The sequence below is a fragment of the Lissotriton vulgaris genome, chromosome 12 (assembly GCF_964263255.1).
Source record: "Lissotriton vulgaris chromosome 12, aLisVul1.2, whole genome shotgun sequence".
Lineage (NCBI taxonomy): Eukaryota > Metazoa > Chordata > Amphibia > Caudata > Salamandridae > Lissotriton > Lissotriton vulgaris.
The window spans coordinates 630,244,310-630,267,840 of record NC_141700.1 but is presented as its reverse complement, the minus strand read 5'-3'; the positions used below and the strand labels follow the sequence as shown (position 1 = coordinate 630,267,840).

The 23,531-nt window shown below is 45.0% G+C and overlaps 1 protein-coding gene across 1 annotated transcript in view; it reads left to right on the top strand.

The window, feature by feature from the left end:
• The window catches only part of SPIRE2 (spire type actin nucleation factor 2), a 248,938-nt gene extending 226,175 nt beyond the window's left edge, over nt 1–22,763 (top strand). Inside the window, exons 13-15 of the mRNA XM_086945787.1 lie at nt 2,072–2,099; nt 6,667–6,782; nt 13,254–22,763. Coding sequence (XP_086801913.1) covers nt 2,072–2,099; nt 6,667–6,782; nt 13,254–13,470 — 361 coding nt within the window. The 3' untranslated portion in view covers nt 13,471–22,763. The remainder of the gene's footprint in view (nt 1–2,071; nt 2,100–6,666; nt 6,783–13,253) is intronic.
• The last annotated feature ends 768 nt before the right edge of the window (nt 22,764–23,531 follow it).

Sequence of the window (23,531 nt, the reverse complement as noted above, 5' to 3'; positions counted from 1 at the left end):
ACTGTATGCCGTGTGTGAGCACAGAGACCCTGAGGATTAATACTGAATGCCCTTGCGTAAGCAGTGAGTCCCTTTGGATTAATACTGTATGCAGTGCATGAGCAGTGGGTCCCTGTGGATTAATACTGTAGGAGGTGTGCGACAAGGGAGACACTGTGGATTCATACTGTATGCATCGTGTGAGCAGAGAGACCTGGAGGATTAATACTGTATGCAGTGTGCGAGAAGAGAGACCCTGAGGATTAATACTGAATACCCTTACGTAAACAGTGAGTCCCTTTGGATCAATACTGTATGCAGTGTGTGAGCAGGGAGACACTGAGGATTAATACTGAATGCCCTTGCGTAAGCAGTAAATCCCTTTGGATTAATACTGTATGCAGTGTGTGAGCAGGGAGACCCTGAGGATTAATACTGAATACTCTTGCCTAAGCAGTGAGTCCCTTTGGATTAATACTGTATGTAGTGTGTGAGCAGGGAGACCCTGAGGATTAATACTGAATGCCCTTGCGTAAGCAGTGAGTCCCTTTAGATTAATACTGTATGCAGTGTGTGAGCAGGGAGACGCTGAGTATTAATACTGAATGCCCTTGTGTAAGCAGTGAGTCCCTTTGAATTAATACTGTATGCAGTGTGTGAGCAGGGAGACCCTGTGGATTAATACTGTACGCAAGCAGAGTGTCGCTTTGGATTAATACTGGATGCAATATGCAAGCAGGTAGGCCCTGTAGATTAACACTGTATGCGGTACATAAGCAGTGAGTCCCTGTGGAGTAACACTGTATGCAGTGTGTGAGCAGGGAGACCCTGAGGATTAATACTGAATGCCCTTGTGTAAGCAGTGAGTCCCTTTGGATTAATACTGTATGCAGTGTGTGGGCAGGGAGACACTGAGGATTAATACTGAATGCCCTTGTGTAAGCAGTGAGTCCCTTTGGATTAATATTGTATGCAGTGTGTGAGCAGGGAGACCCTGTGGATTAATACTGTATGCAGTACGCAAGCAGAGTGTCCCTTTTAATTAATACTGTATGCAGTATGCGGGCAGGGAGACCCTGTAGATTAACACTGTATGCAGTACATAAACAGTGAGTCCCTGTGGAGTAACACTGTATGCAGTGTGTGAGCAGGGAGACCCTGAGGTTTAATACTGAATACCCTTGTGTAAGCAGTGAGTCCCTTTGGATTAATACTGTATGCATTGTGTGAGCGGGGAGACCCTGAGGATTAATACTGAATGCCCTTGCGTAAGCAGTGAGTCCCTTTGGATTAATACTGTATGCAGTGTGCGAGCAGGGAGACCCTGTAGATTAACACTGTATGCGGTACATAAGCAGTGAGTCCCTGTGGAGTAACACTGTGTGCAGTGTGTGAGCAGGGAGACCCTGAGGATTAATACTGAATGCCCTTGTGTAAGCAGTGAGTCCCTTTGGATTAATACTGTATGCAGTGTGTGGGCAGGGAGACCCTGTAGATTAACACTGTATGCGGTACATAAGCAGTGAGTCCCTGTGGAGTAACACTGTATGCAGTGTGTGAGCAGGGAAACCCTGAGGATTAATACTGAATGCCCTTGTGTAAGGAGCGAGTCCCTTTGGATTAATACTGTATGCAGTATGTGAGCAGGGAGACCCTGTGAATTAATACTGTATGCAGTACGCAAGCAGAGTGTCGCTTTGGATTAATACTGTATGCAGTGTGCGAGCAGGGAGACCCTGTAGATTAACACTGTATGTGGTACATAAGCAGTAAGTCCCTTTAGAGCAATATCTTATGCAGTGTGTGAGCAGGGAGACCCTCTTGAGTGATCCCCACGCACAGCGTGTGAGCTTTGAGTCCCTGTATGGAAGAAGAGATTGTTAGCTTGGTTCAACAGATCAGATTAACAAGTAAAACCTGACAGCATATGACTGGGCATATCAAGAAGGGAGAACAAAAGTTGGGTTTTTAGAGTGAAACCTTCTTGTGTATAACAGATCGCCATTTCTCTCCTGCCATTCATTTCTCACTGTATTTTCCCTGCTGCACTTTTATCACTGTGTTTCTCATTCTTGCCATCTTCTCTCGACAGGTCAGTGTGCAGCGCCTGTAGTGTAAAGGTGAGTAGTTTTGGAACACACTTTTTGGAACTTGGGGCCAAAATCAGGCTGAAGACAGTGCTATAAAAGTTACAACTGCAATAACATCTCTTACCATGAGGTGGTCATGTCCTGTTCCATTTGGTACGTAATGCTGATGTGAACCCCATAAGACAGCCTCTCTCTCTTAGAAGGATATGTGCCATGGAATGAATTGTAGCTGCATTTCTATTACTATTTATGGCACTGAAGTAAGTTTGCAAACAAGTGCCTTGAAGCTCTGTGAGTGTGCCTGTGTATTGTGATCTAGATGGGAAATGTTTCGTTGTCCTACATGATTACCAGATTTGTGCTCTTATCGTGTTAGTTTTGCGACGTCGATGATGTGCAGCGAAGTGAAAGAAGTGAACAAAAGGTATTGAGACACTGGTGTATGGATGAAGAGGGGCATCAGTGCAGTGATGTGTAAGTGGTCTTTCAGTGTCATGTATACAAGGGCGAGGCTACTTGTATCATGTCACTAAGGGGCACATTATGATGGAGGATTTTCCGCATCCTCCGGGCCGGCGGAAGCCACCGCAGGCCCGGCGGATGCGGAAAATTCTCTGCGGACCCACCAAAGACCCACCGCCACATTAGGATGGCTGGTGGGTCCTGGTTTAGGTCCGCTGCTTTTCCGCCGCGGTTGGCTTACAACCGCGGGGGAAAAGGGCTAATATGGTGGCGGTGTCTCTCAGACACCGCTAGCCATATTAGGATGTCTGAATTTCAATGCCTTTACACGGCGGCATGTCCGCCGTGCAAAGGCATACGGATTCTTGTTTGGGGGCCCGTTGCGGGCCCCCAGGGGTGAAGGGGGTGGGGGGTGCATTGTGGCGGGTGCTGCTTGAAGCAGCAACCGCGGCAATGTTAAAAATAGATGTGACCGCCAGGGTGGCGGTCACATCCTAATTGCACAGGAGGGAACTCCGCAGGCCATGCGGAGGTTCCCTCCTCCTCTATGGTCGCGGACGGACTCAAGTCCGTCCGCGATCATAATGACCCCCTTAGTGTGTATAGTTGTGGTTACTCATGGAGTAAAATGAAGAAGGGTGAGAGAAAGCTGTTTATCTGGCTGTGACTACAACGTTTGGGTTTATTGGCTAAATAAAAAAAAAAGTTAGTTTTCATCTCACAACATGTAGAGGGTCGTCTGTTCAGCACTGAACCAGAGAGATATGAGATAGCTGTCAAGCGAAAATCCCACCAAGGATCCATCAATCAAAACAACTAAACAGGCATTGGCTAAGCAGATAGGTCAAGCATTTGGGACCTATTGACTTTGTCAGCAGCTTTGGACGATGTTGTGCAACATTGACAAAAGGTTAAAAAAAAAAATAATTAAAAAGTGGCTGCATCATTTTGTAGGTGAGAGCATGAGTTATTAGTGTGTCTACAAAGTGAAGTGAACACCATATTTTTAAATTTGCAGGTTCAAGATGGATCTATACATTTTTAAAAATGAAAAGGAAGTAAAGCAAAAGCGCTCTTTATTAATGCGCAAGCCCCAATTTACTGTCTGCCCCCAAAAATCTAGTTTAAAAAAAAGATGGGGCCCTGGGGAGCAACGGGGTGTGTGTGGGCAGAGGATGGAAAATCAGCACAATTGTGAGAGCAACATGGGGTAGGGGGAAAAGCACATACATGCGAAAGCGACACGGAGTTCAAAGGAGGAAGGGCGTTTTGCTGCAGAGAAGCACATGAAAGAGAGATTGCAACACAAGGTAGACAGCAACCTGGAGCACTGGGGTTGGAATTTGGATCACAGGCACAAGGGATAACCTTTCTGAGGTTGAGTTGGGTTGTAGCACTGAGCAGGTGAGTGCATTGAGGAAGACACCTTCCTATCATAGGGTAACTTGCACCATCGAATGTTATGCATCAAAAAGTACATATTTTGCAGACCAGACTTATCCTTCCTCTTATGGCGTTTGTAGGATGCTAACTCTCTATATAGTACACTAAAACAAATTACACTCTTTAGAGTCCAGTGAGACCCAGATTGGTATCCAGAGGCAAATGTACACAATACTAACACTCTATTTGTGGTAGTGTGGGAAAGCAGATAGGTTTATCGAAGGGTAGTGCTAAGCATTTGTTGTACTCACAGAGGGAATAAATGAGACACACATTCAAGAATAAATCCAAGACCAATTTGCAAAACAAAATCGATTTTTATATAACGTTTGAGACCAAGAACTTCGTTCTAAAGTAAGTACTTTTTAAGATAGCAATTTTCAAAGTTCGCAAAATGAATTACTTTTGTGCGCAATTATGCACCACTGAAGTCAATGGGAAGAAATAAGAAAATGCATATTAAATCACACAGTTGGATCGGATTCAGCCGGGAGCAGGGTGCTGAGGTCGCTGGTAGCTAGTGCGCTACGAGCTACGAGGAAGGGGGCGACTTGAAAACACATTGCACAAAGGGAGTTAAAGAAAAATCTGAGGGGTCCCACTCGGGGCAGGTCGCAAGGGCCTCAGGACCACGGGAACACAGCTGGATTGTCATATCAAGGCTGGTCGGGCTGGATGCAGAGCAGATAGGTCAGCTGGGCTGCGTGCGTCAAGATGTACTCGCGGTCAGGAGCAGGCAGTTTGTAGAGGGGATTCCGGGACAACTGGGCCACTCACAAAGTGAGTCTCAGTAGTCTTGACGTCCCTCAACAGATGCTTACTGCCTGGGCAGTTGGAGTCCGGAGTGAACTTTTTGTCATGCTGTATGCAGCAGAGGGTCTGGTATTTCGGGTATTGGTGTGGCACACCTCTTGTATAGCTTGATGTCTTCACACTTGGTGGGGAGACAGATTTGATCCTCCGTAACTGGTGTACAACTTTTGGTTTGGGTGCTGCATTGGAGTCACCGGGGAGCAGCAAGTCGATAAAACCAGATTGTACAGTTTGGTGCCTGTGGTTGCAGGGGAGTAGTAGCTCCACTCTAAGAGAGTTCTTTGGTGATCTGTCGAAGGATGGTGGGCTCTGGGGTTTTTGGAGGCCTCAGAGTTGCAGGACAAAACAGCACACCATGATTGTTGAGTCCTTAAAGCAGCAGGCAGGGTTTGATGCCAAAATTATGCAGCAGGGTTTTAGTTTTCGGGTCAGCAGCTATTCTGTGTCAGTATCTTCTTTGTGTTTGTTGAATCTAAGTTGCAAGGTCCAGGGATGCCACCTAAATACTAAATTTAGGGGTGTTAAAGGGAATGACAAGTAGTAGCCAGTGGGCTACCTACTATTCTAACCCTGATAGGTTTAAGTATTGCCATGCCAAGATCGAGGAATTGGAAAAGTCATGTCCACATCACCTTCCTCGCCTTAGTGGTGGTGCTGGCTGAATGTGGGCACACCTAATCTAACAAATTTTCCCACCTGTCCTCCCGCCAAAGGTGGAGCAGAACAGGGAGGTTCGCATCCTCCACTATCTGGAGATGCCTGAGTTGCATTTAAAAGGGGGCATTGCCATTGAAGCTCCTTTCTTGGAAGGCCATTACGGCCTGGGGGAGGTGTGAAGCAACTCTGCCAACAGCAGGCTTTGTTTCTGGTCTCTGAGAGCGCTGGCTCTCACCCTGAGGTCAGAAACATGTCTGATGGTGGCAGGCTGGGTATGACTAGTCGGAGACCACACCAGTGCTTGGTAGATTTTCAGAGGGCCCGCTAAGGTGACCCCAGGGTGCATTTATTATTAAATCCAACCGTGGCATCAGTGAGTATTTATTAATACAAGATGTTTGGTACCAAACATCTTTGGGTACAGTGAAGCCATCATGGAGCTAGGAAACTCGTAATGACAAGTATCCAGCCCATGTACTCTCTATGCCTTCCCTGTGACATACAATATCAAATAATGGACTTAGATATTATAGGGCCATAGCTGCTCAAGCCGATATGTCAACACATGGGGTATAGTGCACACTGGCTTAGGTTAGGGATGTAAGGCCTGCAATTAGGGTGACTTACCTATACCTCATGCAGTGCCTACGGGCATGGCACACAGGGCTGTGTGCCATGTCGATTTTTCGGTTTTCCCTGCACCAAGACACACAGCCAGCAATGGCAGTCTGCATGGTGTTGGTGAGGGGTCCCTGGGGTGGTACATTGGTACTGTAGCCCTAGAGGACCCTCTCCAGTTCCCATGCCCTGGGTACAGAGGGTACCATTTACTAGGGACCTATATTGGTTGTGCCAATAATGGTACAGTTTTAGGGAAAGAACACTGGCACTGGGGATCTCGTAAGCAGGGACCCAGTACACCTCAGTCAAAGTTGCATCAAAAACAGACAAAAAGTGTGTGGGGGTTTAGGGGAGTTACTGCAACAAGAACCCAGCTTCCTGCAGAGTTTTGTAAAAGCACTACTTTTGCCTAGCACCCCTTCCAGCGTGGTAAGTATCCATTATGATGGAATGCTCATCTGTTATTTCACATACTAGAATGGTTGTGTTCATGACTATTTAATCCAGCTCATCATACACTTTGAAAACAGTGATACAGCAGTGTCACATCTGATTTCTTTTGTCTTTTTTTCTCTCCTCATTCATGTACCAAATTACACAGATGAAGATTCCTTCCAAGAAGTTGGCACATATTCCTGTATACACCGTGGGCTTTGAAGGCCTTCCTGGATCTGTCACCACATGGGGAAACCCACCCAGAAAGAAAGATGCCTTTCAGTGAGTTTTCAAATTTCTCCTGGTCGACAGGACATCATGTATCCAGTTTTGATATATTTGGTTACAATTCATTGTTATCTGGTGTGCTAACCCAAGTGATGAAAGCAAGCCATGAATACATCCAATGCAACACATTAATCTGTAAGTAAAGCCCAGGACTACAGTCAGAGTGTACCATTGTAAAAGTAGCAACTACCACTGAGAAGACCGTCTCTGGTATGGCTGCTCAATGTTGGAAGTTGAATGAGAGGCCAATAAACACATTGGGCCAGATGTACAAAGCAGTTTTCCGGTTGCAAACGGCCCAATTCGCACAATCGGGACATTTACGTCCGGAAAATTCTTTTTCACATGAACAAAATGTAATTTGGTAACATGTTACCGATTCGCAATTTGCATTTGTGATTTGGTATTTGGAAGGGGCATGTTTTGGGCGTTCCTTCCAAATATCGAAACGGTATAGTGTCTATCACTGTTTCAAATTCAAGGCGCAAAACAGTAATACTTTGCCACCATTTTAAAAGTGGTGGTAACCCATTCGCAAATGAGAATGTTGAAAAACATACCACTGCCACACTCTTAAAAAATGAAACTTCAAAGTTTCATTTTTTTCTTTTTAAATGCATCCCGTTTTCCTTTCAGGAAAACAGGCGGCATTAAAATAAAAGATTGCTTTATTTAAAAGCAATCACAGACACGTTGGTCTGCTGACCTCAGCAGGCCACCATCCCTTCGATGGCTGCGATTCATAATGGGTCTCAAATTGCGACCTACCTCATAAATATTTATGTTGATTTGTGACCTACTAGGAATCGCGTTTGGGGGGGAAGGGGGCTGGGGGGGGGGGGGAATATCCTAGATTAGGAATACCTATTCCCTGATTGCGATTCTGAGATAATCACAATTAGGAAATCGGTATTCCTAATGTTTGCACATCTGGTCCTTTGTTCTCTCAACATAGTGCCTACATGACAAAAAGATTTGAAATTAACCAGTTAAGGTAGCTATGCAATAGTAATTCTGAACCTGAATCCACTGCTAAAGATCTCAAACATGATGTCACAAAACACACAAAAAGTTACATCATGTTAGGAAGACCCATTTGGCATGCAAGGGGCAACCAGGGACTACTGGGCCTCAGCCTTGGGGGTGATGGTCTTTGCATCACATGTTTCAGGATCTGTTCTACTATGGCCCTGCAAAACTGGGCCAAGTACAACCCCTTCAGCCCCTGACCCTCAGTGGTGGTGATGGGGAGCATTCACAGGCTTCTCAGAGAGATAATATAGGGGCACGCAAGGTCAGAACTTAGCAGTCACCTAACAGCACAAAAACTGATTGCCCAATCTACTGCTTTACTTTCGCAAAGAAAAGTACTTAAATACACGTGTAAAACGTAATACTTCGCAGAAAAGGCTACAGGTACAATCACTTAACTTGCACTTGGACTATTCCACCTTGGGTCTTAGTCCCCTTCTCCTGAGTGCCCCTCCATTGTGTAATCATGCAGGCCCCCACTTCTGGATTGGAGCTCTCTTAGGGCAGGTAGCAAGGCTCAATGCAGAATACCCCAATGCATTGATTGTGGGCTCAGTTATCTTACACAGTCTCCAAGTTGCAATTCCCACCACAGTGGAGTTGTTTCAGTTCCTCAGGGCATGCAGATCACTCTCTTCAGTCTACCTGTTGTGACAGACCCACATAACACCAGGGGTCAAGCTGTTTCTCGCTCCCTGGGAAGGTCATACCACCTGCAGAGTTGGCAGACACCTGCCCTCTCTTAGCAGTCAGGTTGGCTTCTAGGCACTTCAGGGCAGGGGAACAGCTTTTCTCATCCAGGCAAGAGTTTAAGCGATGGCCCCTCACCTCTGGAAAGCTGGCTCTCAGGCAAACACCAGCTCTGCTCGTACACTAGTCCTCTGAGTGTAGAGCACTCCCCCTTCCTTGGTCAAAGAGAACTTTGAATTAGAACTACAAGTGGATCAGTGGCCCCCACCTTTATACAGTCATAGCAAATAAAAGATGTGGGTCCACTGTCTGACTTTCGGGGAAAGGGGGGGGGGGGGTATTCTTTCAAGTCTCCTTTCCAGGGTGCTTAGAAAAATAGCCTTTGTGTACACAGTGATGCTCCTAACAGCAGGATAGTCTCAAGTCTGCAGTAGCCACAGCAGAGGAACAAAGAAGTGTGAGCTTTCTGCACCTAACAGCTGCACTGATTAGTGATCAGGGGAGATATAAAAGGCTGGTCTCGTCTAATGGTGTCCCTTTCATATTAACAAGAGAGACAGAAGTCCAGCCCTTCACCCCCACTGTAAGCAGCTGAATTATTATTTGGGGTGTCTGCTCACCTCAGGGAAGTATCACAACTCTTGTCAGGGTGAACCTTTAAAGTTACTAAGTTAACCTGTGTTCAACTCCCTGATAGCTATGGAACAGAGTAGACGGCCTTACTTTAGGGCAATGTGTAAAGTATTTATGAAGTACAATAGCAGTAATAAAGTCAAACCACTAAGCAGTGAAAATCCGTAACAGAATACGAAAAATAGAGAAACAATGAGCAAAAAATAGAAAGAAATTATGGCAAAAGATCAAATATGTCTAGACAAAAAATGAGCGGTAACCTGCACACCTATTTCCTAAAGGGATTCTTTCTGTTCATTCAAAATGTAGCTGTCTCTGTTTAGAAACTCTAGTTTTAACACCTTGGCTGCTAAGGCAATTCCCGCTGGGTGCTGAAATATACTGACCCCCATGCTGCATGACGAGCTCAGCTCGTCATCAGCACACGACCAGTGTACTGCATGACGAGCTGAGCTCGTCATCAGCATCGAAGGGGTTAAACAACTAGTGCAACCCCCGAGATCCCTGACTAGCCCCTGTCAGGTGTAGTATATCAATGAAGGTTTAAACAGAATCTGTTTAAGTGCCAAGGTGCACTGTTCATAAGCCCTATAATAATAATAATAATAATTCTGAGCTTGTAAAGCGCCTGGTTACACTTACCAGTGTGTCCCCGCGCTATCAATGGACTGAGCAGCACACCGAGCAGAGAGAAAAGCCCGGAGCTGACAACAATTAAGGCTTTGGGAACAAAAGAGTTTTCAGCTCCCTCCGGAACACCACCTCCGAGGTCTCCACACGGAGCATAATGGGGAGAGTGTTCCATCTACGGGCAGCCAGGGAACGGAAGGATCTCCCCCCCATTCTCGCCCTGTTGATCTTGGGAACCGAGACAAAACCTGCACCCCAAGAGCGCAGGAGCCGGGTGGGCTTGTACAGTAGGAGCAGGTTGCGCAGAAAGCCAGGGCCCTTCCTATGAACGATCCTGTGACTGACCCATAGAGCTTTAAACTCTATACGTTCCTTGATAGGGAGCCAATGCAATGTCTCCAATGCCCTTTTTGAAGGAGCTCTCCTGGGCAACAACAACACCAGGCGCGCAGCTGCATTCTGGATATGCTGCAGTCTTTGAAGACACCTCGTGTTTGCTCCCAAGTAGAGGACATTACCATAGTCCAGCCTGGACGTAACCAGGGCATGGACCATGGCCCTCCTAGCTAACGCCGGGAGCAAGTCGAGTGTCTTCCTCAGACTGCGAAGAATACCAAAGCATGTCCCTGCAACGCGCCGGGTGTGAAAGTCAAAAGACATTTTGGAATCAATCCAAATGCCTAGATTCTTCACTCGATCCTTCGGGGTGGGTTGCGGGCCCAGTGCCTGAGGCCACCAAGCAGAGGTCCAGACCGAGGGGGACCTGCCAACGATAAGCACCTCCGTTTTGTCCCCATTCAGTCTGAGACAGTTATTGGCCATCCAACCTGCCAGATCTTGGAGGCAGCATGTAAATCTGCTGGCTGCGTGCTCAGCTGGCTGTGTAAGAGCCACAACCAGCTGCGTATCGTCGTCATACGTCACCAGCTCCACCCCATACTGCTCAGCAATTGAGGCCACCGGCGCCATGTAAAGATTGAACAGGGTAGGACTAAGACTGGAGCCCTGAGGGACCCCTTGCTTTAGGTCAAAAGCCTCAGACCTATGTAAACCCTGCTCAACATAGAAGCTGCGGTCTTGGAGAAAAGATTCCATCCATGACCACGCCCTCCCCGTCACTCCGCATCTCCGCAGATGCTGCAGCAAGGTATGATGTGCCACAGTGTCGAATGCGGCACTGAGATCTAAAAGAATCAGTGCCACTGTCTGACCCTCATCTACATGTTTCCACAGAGCTTCTGTAGAAAAGAGGAGGGCAGACTCAGTGGAGTGACCGGCGCGGAAGCCTGCCTGGGAGGGGTGAAGAAGCCCATGCGCTTCAATGTGTGCCACAAGTTGGTGGTTAACCAATTTTTCAGCTACCGTAGAAAAGTAGGGGAGGAGAGAAATAGGCCACAGATTGCTCAGTTGCGTTATACTAATTTGTGGCTTTTTCTTGAGTGGAAGGACAACAGCCTGCTTCCAGGTACTCGGTACCCTGCCAGTCTCAAACGACAGAGTTAATAGGTGCTTGACATAGGGTGCCAGCACTTCCATGCTGCCACTCAAGATCTTAGCAGGAGCCGGATCTCTAGGGGATCCTGATTTTACCCCCCTAGCTACTGCAATTAGCGGCTCCTCGTCCGGGACCAAAAATGCCCTAATGCAGTCCTTCTCCAGAAATCCGCCTTCCAATGGCGTATCATCGCTGAGGCCAACCCTGGCCTCGTTAGGGAAGGTAGTATAGATATCCTGCACTTTCTTATAGAAAAATAAAGCAATCTGATTACAGGATTGCACAGAGGAGTCTGCCTGTGCGCCTATTGAACCCATCGAGGATATCTCCTTATAGACCACAAAGAGTTCCTTAACCGAACACTCGGCCTTATCAATACGTTCAGTGTAGAAGGCCGAGCGAGTTTTCCTGATTAAGACATGGTATCCCCTCAGGCTGTCTTTATACGCTTTTCTTGCGGCGGGAAGATAGTCCCTTCTCCAGAGTCTTTCCATGTGCTTACAAGCTGACTTGGCTTCTTTTAGGCCAGCATTAAACCAGGCCGCCGATTTAGTGCGCCGCGCTGGGCCGTTACTAGCCCAGGGGGCAGTCTGATCTAGAGCAACCTGAATACGATTATCCAGAGCCACAAATGCACCATCAATAGTAGTGTCCAGCCCTTCGGGAGGACCCCCCTGCGTCAGGTTAGCGCTAAAATTTTCTGGGGAAAATTTTGCCCATTTTCTCTGTTTCTTATTAGTACCAGTGCCTTTCCCCTGGTTGCATCCCATGATGTATTCAATACGGAAAGGCACCAGAAAGTGGTCAGTCCAAACCATCAGAACCGGGGGATCCGTCTTGATATCATCCCAATTGCAGAATATCGGATCCAGCTGCTGTCCTAACCGGTGTGTAGGTAGCACCAACTGCAATGCCAATTGCATGGTTAACAACTCCTGACGAACCTCTTGGGCTGCGGCGTTAGAGGTATTGTCAAAGTGCAAATTAAAATCGCCTAGCAATAAAAATGTGTCATAACGCATAGTGTATGGTGCTGCAACTAGTTATTTTGCTTGTTTCTCAATTCAAATAATATCTTTCAACCTAGTCATACAACAGTCCAAATGTATATGACAATGTAGTCCATAAATTTCATCATTTATGTTTCTATCAAAACAAGGTCAATAAAAGAAAATGTTCAATCAAAGAGAATCACAAACCAAACTATCATCTAGTGCATACAGTTTTTCAATAAAGGTTTCAAACGAAACACAAGAAAGAAAACATGTGAAAAAACATAAAAAACATAAAAAGCACAAGAGATAGTCGGTCCTGTTATGCAGTTCTTTGTATTTGAAAATCTTTTCAATGTTCCATAATTCAATACTTCAACAGAATATCCAACAACTCCCAATGCATTTCGCTGGGAACACCTTCATCAGGGGAACACTATGATAACTATGAGCGTCTTGGAGATTGCTCCCATCCTGCGTGTTATGCTTGTATTTGTGTGGAATATGAGCTTCAATTAGGCGATTTAAAACAAACAACGGAAGTCCAGAGTAAATGGTCACCTCTAATGTTATGTTGGTGTACGCTCTAACATCATGGGTATTCTGCTGCCGGTACGTACCGGCAGCAGAATACCCGTGGTGGGAACATCTTTTTATCACTCATAACTGAAGCTCTGTTTCACAAACATGACATTTTCCAATAACGTAGCTATGCACCACAGATTGATCCTATACAATGTTGTGCTTACTCTAAGGTCAGAAGGGGGCACGGAACCAAAAGGTGCATTTGCCGCCTTGAGATGACCATGAATTTTTATTCTCTTTCGCAGAAAAAAGGAGCTAATCAGCATTACACTAAACTTGGCCTGAAGATACAGTCTGGTCTAACACAGCCCCTTGTTTGGTTTGAAAGTAAATCATTTTTTCTCCTTCCTTAGTTGACATTGACACAAAAAGCATTCAGATCTAATATTATGTCTCCTTATCTTCCAGGTCCCTGAGGGGCACTTCTTGGCGGAGCGTGGAAGAGGAGTTCCCTCACATCTATGCCCATGGCTGCATGCTTAAGGATGTATGCAGAGACTGCACCAGCTTTGTTGCTGATGTCATCACTTCAAGCCGTAAGAGTGTGGACATCTTGAACAACACACCGAGCCGCAAAGCCAAGCCAACGCAGTATCATCACAGCAGAGCAGCACCATGGAAGTGAGCTGCTGCCTCAACAAGCATACCAAAGGAGTGGAAGAACAGCATCTCCTTGGGAGATATCGCCATTGGCCTTCTAATATTCAGCGCCTCCAGAGCTTCACATAGTGACCGTGCTTTACTGCAGCTAATCGCATCTTCAGAAACCTCCAAGATTTCCAAAATTAGCTATTTCCGGGGGACGGTGCTTTAAAAATTCAACACTGCTGTTCTTGCACGAAGGTACTTCATCCTGCAAGAGGGTGAAAAATAGTTCAATGCTTCAGCACCTGAATTCACATGCTGCTTGAATGGTATACTGCAAAGCCTGTCCCCTGATGAAACACACAAATGCCTTATCACCTGGATTTTTGGCCAAAGTGGGTCTCTGCTGCAGTTAATCAGCATTTTTCTCTTCGAAAAATTGATTGAAGCCGTTTGATTGCAAGTCAGAGCAAAGGATCTGTGGATTTTGGTCACTTGCCCTCTGCAAAACACACTTGCAAGGCTACCATCACTGCAAACTCTAAAAAAGACCTTTAAAAATGCAAGAATATGGAGACATTATTATACCTCCTTTCTTTAATCACTGAAACACATATTGAAGGATACATCTAAGGATGATGTATGTATTCTCGAGCTCACCTATAGACTTCAACAACGTATCAGAGAAATAGGCACATACGCTGCAACGTTTTAGCGCGTTCAAGCAAAGAGATGCTCACGCTGTATACATGTGGTGTAAAGAATATGGGCCATATTGGTATCTTGTAGCAAAGTGTATGGATCATTTCATTGTACAGTTAAACAGACAATATCAGCAAGATAAAGGAGAGATGTGTATACAGACCGTATCGGTGCGTTGGAGAGGTATTTGGACCATATTGGTGCTTTGAGACTTGTCCTAACTTGGCAACCTGTTGTTTTTATCTGTATATCATGTGACGCTGTCATCCTCGAAGGAAAGTGTGCTGGGGCAATGGGCCGGGACCATGGATCTACCATGTATTAACAGGCAGAGATCTACAGGGACATTGATCATGACATTCTGCACACAGCTTGCCTGGGTGCACAGCATGTCCAGGCACTGTATTTGAAAGGCATGGGCAGGGTGTTGTGAAAGTGCTCGCCTGTTGCGCCCCAGTATGGACAGAGCACAGATGAAATTTGTCAATGGGGTTTCCAACAGTACATATGCTATTATTCCACGTTGACTATTTACAGGGGTCCCACTTATGTCTCAGCTTCCATTACTCAAAGATAGGCTAATATCCTAAAGCAGCAGATTTATAGGCCAAGGCTTTCAAGTGCACATATATTCCAGTGCTAAACGCAGCTTGGGGGTCTCTTTCTGTGTATGGAGCTATCCAGTGTTGGATGCATTGCAAGTACAGTGCATCTATTTCAATACGCTTATGCATGGTTCTGTTTTAAATGCCACACACAGGTATGTCAGAGGCGCAGTTCTTGGTTGCGTTCCATGTGCAATACAGAGATCTCAGAGTCCCTTTTCTGGACTGAGCAATGCGAGCCCCACAGCACAACCAGCATCACAGTTTCTAGTTGAATTTCATATAATGCAGTAGGCAGATATCCCAGTCTCTCGTTGGGTCCACCTGAATACACATATTTCACAGTCTCAAATCCTTGGTGTGGTATGTGTGCCATGAAGGTATTGTCCCTGTGTTCTTGTTGGTTCTTGGGCTCCACGTAGCAGTACATGTCCCAGCTTTGTAGTTCTTGTTTGGATGCTATGTGTCAAACTTATATTTAATTTCCCCAGAGTTCCCTCGGCCATGCCGATTATTCCACGGCTCTTCCTTTTGCTTGAATACTGGGTGCCATGAAACTATCCAAACCTGCATACTTGTTGCTGGGTTTCCCATGCCAGGGTTTATGGAGATATCTGTGCCTCCATGGTTGTCAATGCTTTTTGTATTCCATGCACATAATCCAGTTTCTTGCTTTCTCAGCTGGTTCTATTTATTTTGCAGATATCCCCTTTTCAATGTGATCTCTGTAGAATTTGGATATCACGGTTTATAGACTGTGTGTATACAAGGGTAAAATTACAGAACCCCCACCTCTCAATCTATAGCTGCTTTCTGTGTGCATGCTATGCCAAATACAAAAATGCCTTCTGCAGTTGCTATCAACATGCATGCCAAGCCAATGTCATAGGGATATCAATTAGCTGGGAGAGTGGGGGTTGTCATCAAAGTCTGCAAGGGCCTCCTGGAGGCTTGCCTTTGCAGGGTCTTAGCCAGTAGCAATATTATTGGCTTTAAAGACAGTCCTTAACTGCTGCATGATACGCTTCAGATAAGAGGTCCCAATCAAATGTACACTGATTCATAAGTTAGTCTGTATGTATACCAAAACAGTATCAAAGAGATCACAATTTAAGGCTGTTGTTGTGTATGTATGCCATGTCAGTAAGAAGCAGACACTAGATTTGGGGCCTCTATGCTATGCCCATATCATTGGACCCTAATTTGCAGTTCCCTCCAGTGTGCCTACCATGCCAATATAAATAGATCTCCTGTTTATAGCTGCTGATTGAGCTGCTTTGTGTGCCTGCATGGCATGTAACCGTAACAAGGAATGCCACTCATCACTGCAGTTTGTTTAAATGAACTGAACATATTGCAGGGACTCTCAATGCACAGCTTCAGTCTCTATTCGTGCCCTGCCAATATCATAAGAACTTCCAATGCCACATCTGCATGCCATTCTAGTATCACCCCATGGCCAGTAGTGCATAGTTGGCTTTGTGCTGTATTATAAAGCAATATTTGCTGCCTAAGGTCTTGGTGTACTGCAGCTAGTTTCTCATGCCTGGGAAGGTTAACCAATAGCAAAGGGACCCAATAAAGATGGGTAATGTGTGTACGAATGCCAATCCAGTGTACCATGGACAATGATTGCTGGGTGCGGTTTGTATGTATACCATCCCAATACCAATGGGACACAACTACTTAATTTACAGGCACATATTTCATTCATCTAACCACATTTGTCCTATACATTACATTAAGCAGTTACTAGATGCACATACATCTGACAGTTTTGTGATCAACATGGAAAGAAAGAGTGTTGTATTTTCACAAGTGATCGGTATTTCATTTAATTGGATGGGCTTACAGAAGCAGGGGGCATTCAGGGGTGGTACGCACCCCATAATGCTTAGAACGGCAGTGCCCGAATGTCACGCCCTGTGTGCTGTCCTCCTGTTGGCAGTGGTGCACCAAGAGGCCTTCAATCCTAGCCGGCTGCAAATGGGATATGTTTAAGTGGCAGTACACTTTAAGGTGTAATGTCTCATATCCCTGTACATGTACTATGCCAATGCCGATGGTGCATGGCTAGCCCCATGTTTGAATGAGTGGCATGTTTAAGCACCGCTGTGTCCAAGCCCTGGCAGTCTGATTCCTCCATGTATCTGTATTTAGAAAGGACTATGACCTAAATTTCACATGTTGGTGTATGTGCAAGTGCTGGTGCTTAGTGCATGTCACAAATAAGACACTGACAGATGACTGGTCAATGAATGTTATGTCCATGGTTATATGCCAAGTCTACACATTGGCATATGTAAAAGCACCAAATGTTACATCGCTGCATGAGTGCCTTTTCGAAGCATCTGAGCATGACCAGACCTTGCAGTCACATATGGTCATGTCCTAGCGCCCCTTGACCAGAACTAAGGAACATCCGTTCTGTTAGGGGACAGCTTACATTTTGCACACAGAAGGAAGTAAACTATCTGGATGCTCATGTGTTTGCACATACTGCTATCTGTGCACTGAGAAATAGTATTCAACAAGCCTGTCAGCTTCCCTTACCTTTAGTCCTCGCTCTCCACCTCAAGGGGGGGTCAAATATGATTGCGCGCAATTTCTGTGGGTCTCACTCATGCCTATTTATTGTGTCAGGAGTGCTTGCAGCGTATCCACCCCAAATGTTTCTCCTAGATTTTTTTACTTGGATAGACAAGACCTGATTGTGCCCTTGGATGGAACTCTTTGAAAGCCCCATTGCTAGATAATTTGGGGAATTCCTTGATTAGATTCAGAAGATACGAAAACCTTTTTTTACATATCTCCACCGGCCGGGTGATTTGTGATTTCCAATAAGAACTTCCTAGTAGAGTTCAAAATCTAGAACACACAAGATGGGCATCTCTCATGGACCACACCACTGGTGGCAATTGCCAGAAGGCAAGAAGTCCTAACACAGAGGCATAACCTGAGACGGTCACATGGCCAATCCCAGGGTTCCCCGTGAGGTGCCTATCCATTCCAACACTGGGGTTTGTCATAGAAGGCTACTGTGTACTTGCACTCTGCTTTCTAGATGCCTTCTTTGCCTCATCTAAGCAAACACATTTAGGACCCAGGGATGAAGACTGTTTCATCTCATTTGTCTCTTCTGGGCTGCCTAATCACCTCACTCCCAACATGGGCTATACGTATCCACCAATGATGCTCCCTGTAACTTCATCATGCTAGTATATAGATTCCTTCAGATTCTTCCTCAGCATCCTCCAGCGGCCCCTTTACAAAACCCTCCTTATGGTTTTCTTTAAAATATGTGCTGTTCACCCATCTACTCAGCCTATTGCCTGTCCTGCTACTCCTTCCTTTGCTCTTAGGATCCACAGGATCACTTCCATCATTCTAGATTAATAGGCCTTCTTGTGCCTCTTGAAGATCTTCAGCATCACCACTCCCCAGTTGGTTGTGAACACTGATAAAGATTCCTCGGTTGATTGAGTGAATGAGCTTGACAATGAGGACTTCATGAAGATAAGCACCATCCATTTTCTTGTGTTTGAGGACGTCATTTTGATAGGGATTTAATTGACATATTATCAAATTTAAGGTAGTTTTGAGCCCTGTACTACTGGCCCTGTCCAGAAGGGGTTTAACTATTCTATTACAGTCTGGTGTTCTTATGTGCTTAGTGTGGTAATACACCAGTGGCAGAGGTATGGTTTTTCCAACACTGTTGGCAAAAAAAGGTAAACAATGATTTCCAAGCACCTGCTGATGATAAGTTGTGTGCATAGACTCATGTTTAGTGCTAGCAGAATATATTGATTTCAGTAACGAAATAGTGCTATCTAAAAGAATCCCTGTACCTACACCAGGTTAGTGCTGAAGTGTTGAAAACTGAAGATATGGACAAAAATGGAAAATCTGTATCAGGCACAAACTCGCTGTTTTACATTAGGAATGTTTCAGGAGATTGACTGACAGATGGCTAAAACACCGACAGCTAAATTGCAAAGCATGTGACTATGTCGATACAGATGCTATATGTAAGACCTTGGGACCTGAAGTACGATGACAAACCTGGCTTCACTGCTCTGGCTTGCTGTCAGGAGTTCAAGGACACAGTAGTGGACTTCTCTCTCATGACATTTTTTTCTTTTCCTCCACAAATTAGGATGCCTAAATCGTCTCAAGTGCTGGAGTCTTTTTAAAATTAGGCAGATTCAACGCTTATTGTAAATTTGGTGGTTTTCCAAAACGCAGTGCTCAACAGTAGCAATTTGCGTCGTCATAGGACGATGAACACCCTTGTTATTTGCATCAAAAACGACAACTGCTTAGGCCTCCTATGTTCCATCAATGATTTGTCAAGCTCCCTCTTCCACAGTCTTTCTTTTTCTCTCCAAAACTGGTAAAAAGAGTTCCTTTTAGAGGTGCAGTGACTTTTGGATCAACCATAGCTTCAATTAGCACTTCGACGTGGTGAACAAATAGCTGGAAAATTAATATACTATGCAGAATCTCCGTTTCACAATCTCTTTCGTCTTACAAAAGCCCTTCAGGGTTCTCACTTTAAAACAGATCATACCCGCTTACCAGTCGAGGATTGATTCTGTGTAATGGAAGGATGCTTATTTCAACAAAGGTAATAACACTTGTTTGCAGCTTGAAGAGTAATTGTCTATACAACGCTCCACAAAATGAACTCTTTATCGGGTTGTCAGAAGATGGAGTTATAATTACTCAACTTGAACATTAATGCCCTGGAAAAACAGAAAGGGAGTGTCAACCCTACCAGGAATCAAGCCTTCGACCTGCTGGTGTGGGTGTCTGGTTAGATGCATTACAGCTACTACCAGTTATTAATACAACTACAACGTGCTCTCATTTTCCGAGATTGGCCCTACATGTATTATTTAACCATGTGGTATTGGCTGGTTATTTTATGCCTCTTAAGTAGTCAAGCCTGCCCCTTCTTGGCTGAATGAATGAATACTTCTTAGGAAGTATTGGTCTTCCTATGGCACAGAACCTCCCTCCTATTGGATTTCAGTCTCCCAAAGAGTGAGCTGAGGTCATCTCTAGCCCCATCTCAATGTCTGCCATCAGGGCTTTCAGGATGGCCGATCGGAAAATTGTTCACCCTGTCTAGAGATCAGGATATGACTCTTCAATTCCGTTTCATCCAATTATCACGACATGGTAGGTCCAAAGGACATTTGTCACTGTGGCTGCTTGAGTTCTGGTGGCCCTCCTTGCATGACTCAGAATGGTCCATGCTTAACTACAGCTATTACAGCACTGGGCCCAGGAGAATGATGCTTCTTCAAGCTCCTATCTTCAAAGTCATGATGCAGATCTAGAATGGTATGGTGCCACAGTCTACAAGCTGATAGGCCCTCTTTTAAAGTGCAATGGGGGCCGCTGAACACCCATGACCCTTGCCTGCAGTACCCAGTGTACTTCATATTTATGTTATTAATTCAAATAGTTGGCTAGGCCATATAAAGGAGTTTCCTATAAGCCTACAACCTAAGTATACAACAATAAGTTTATGATCTATACAGAAAATCTCACTATAACCACCCAGAAGGCGGGAACTCCTTTCCCCAGTTATGCAGACTGGCAGTGAATTTGGGTGCTAGGCAAGGAAATTCTGTTCTCTGTCATGCATGTGACTGGGTCAGAATGTGCTGGGGAAGATGTTCAGGGGCCTGATATATTACTCCCAAGAAAGAAAGATACAAGACAGTGGGACAATGATGTGCTTCCAGACTGCAAGTTATTCAAGCACAATCTTTTGTGGTACCCTGCGCAAAGTGGAATCAGCGGCGTCACTGGGGTTGGTGTCACCCAGTGCGGTAACTCGGTGAGCCGTGTTCTTTAGGGATGACATTCATCTTTTTGAACGTGGTCCCTATACGAAAATAAATATATCTAAAAGTATTTTCTTTTGGGCCGATAAATAAATGCTTTATTTTTTGTTGTCAAATTTTCTCTATGCTATATGTCTGCCTTGAGCTTTAAAATGGACTGTGCAACAATAACCTACCATGTTACGGAAATTAGAACCAAGAATTGAAAATGTATGATTATTTCACCCCTGCATTCGGAAAGACCGCCGACAACTTGCGTTTCTTGTCCTTATTTGCAAACTGGGCGATATTTCAATTCTATACCTCTGGTAGATTTCTGTCATTTTCTATTTATCAATATTGCTCACGTGCATCATGGAATCGCTGTTGCTGAGGGGCTGCAGGCAGGCAGTGGTTGGAGCAGCCACGCAAGTGCCGAGATCAAGGCATGCCGAGTCTAGGCACATGGACCACCTCACGGCCACGACATTAAATCAATATGCGCAGCACATAGATTCGTCTTTGCTGCATCTTAACATCTGAATGTTTTGTTGTTTTACGACTTTGTGGTAGTATAGAAAGCAATACCTCGCAGATAGATACCTCTGCACTCAACCGTACCTACGCACCGCATCCTCTGCGTCTCATACTCCGCAACCTTGGGTGTCACCCCATGTGATGGTGTCACCCGGTGCTGTCTGCACCCCCCGCACCCCTCTAGTGATGCCACTGAGTGGAATGCATACTTTTGGATGTTCAAGAACTGAACTATCTTGGGAGATTAATGATCAACTTGTGGAGAGATGTGGATTGATCCTTTTCAGTGTCTCCTCCAGTTTCCTTGATCCAAAAGATGATTTAAATGTTTCGAAAAAGCCAAAGATGTGGCATGATTCTGCTGGGCCCCAGCAGACCCTCATCCTGCTCCCTCTGTGGATAATCTCATACATTAGCGGTGGAGCATTTTTCTACATAGTTTTTCTCAATCATTGAGCATGTCGATTTAGTTCTTATGACATTGACCAACAACATGGCCTTTATTAGCATAATGGTGAGGACCTTCATGCAGATATGAAATAATCCATTACTCCAACGAAAAAAGTAAGTGGATCACATTATGTCACTAGGATTGATAAAAAATGATTAATTCACTTTGGTGTACTTTGTATGGAATCACACATGTGTCTGGCCTTCCAAATTACTTTGAGCTGTATACAAATGCCCAGTCCCCTCCTGCATTACAAGCACAGCATCCCTACAAAATCTGGGGATATACATTAACGAGTGAGTACCAGTCATTAAGGTTAGTACTTTGCATTTCTCTGTATAAAGATCATGTTTAAGTACGGCTGCATTGCCGTTAGTGTCACAGCTCTACGTATGTGCCATGCTGAGGCAGTGGTACATAACCAAGTCCTGAATGTCACATTTTGTATATGTGCTATGTGTTAGAATGAGTGCATGTGTGGGCAATGAATGTAATTTGCACAATTAAAAGTAATTTATGACCAGGCCATAAATGCCATGTCCACGCACAAGCATATGTGCCTCATTTAACTGTCACGTAACCAAGCACACTCCTGCATACGTGTCACATTTCTACAGCCTTCCATATGTGTCATGTTTAGGTGCCGTGACATCAGCCAACAATAATTGTGTGCCACATTTAAACACGGGTGCCATTATCCGCCACCATATGCCACCTTTAATAGTTGGGTCATAACAAGGCCCAGAAGAACATGAACCTTCATGAGTATTACACTTACTACTGGACAGTCGATGGGTTTCGTACATTGTGGTATGAACTCATTAACTAAAGACTGGCGCATGTACATTTTCTGATGTTTCTATGGACAATAAGACAAAACAGCTTTGTCAGAATCGAATCATCAGCACTGTATCTTAAGCTGGTTCCCACGCTACCGCCAAGGACCCAGAAACAGCATACACATCCTCACTTCACTGGAGAAAGAGACATACTGCACCTTCACTGCTCCCTGGGCTGCTAGCAAGAACCCGGTCCCTGACGAAGGTGACACAATGTGCTTTACTTAAGTTACTGTTTTTGCAGAAGTTTTTGTGGATATTTATTTTTCTGTTCTCTTTGTGTTTTGGCACCAGAGTGCACGCTCACCAGAATGCCCCCTCCTGGATTATCAAACCACAATAAAGATTGTTTCTTTGTTTTTTGCCTGTCTGAGCTGTCTGTGACTCTCTGTAATGTGGAAGCTGCTATCTGAAGCTCAGCACCTCTGCCTGGGATTGTATGCAGACCTCAGATTTTTCCAGTGGGAGGGAATGCTCACCTATAGAGTCTGGAGGCTACATGAGATTTTTGCAGAGTTTTACAGAAACTAAGCACGGTTTTGGAAGGTCTGCAGCTATACTTTATTTTTAGGTCCCATTTAGTAAGCGCATGCGCCGTCTCCAAGACATGCTGCATCTAGGATATGGGCTTCTAAAAACGCCCATCTTTTTCATTGGTTCATCTTGTTGTCCTTTAGAAATGCTAGCTTTTCATTGGGGAATACACTTAGTAGGCCCTTCTTTTGGAATTTTACCAACCCCCTGTTAGGACTGGTCCTGTTACATGTGTTCTTACTCTTCAGGTTATTTAGATTTTGACAGAACTCTTTTTTTGGGTGGACTGACTCTTTGCTCGTTAAGTTTCCTGTTTACTTGTGCAATAAAACTTCGATCCACTTCATTTGCTTGTCATACCTTGGTCTCCAAATGCCTCCCCCTCCCACAAAACTGCTCATAGACCCCCACCACCCCTCCGATGCCACTGCTCGTTTTTCATTTGGTTGATTTAGCATGATTTGCAGTGCAGTGCCCTCATTTAATCTCCCTTTGCCATTTTCCCCATCCTCCTCGTACAACATTGCTTGCCCGCCCAGACTCCGAGATAGCTAAATTGATTTCCTATTGTCTTATTGTTATTTTAAATTAGT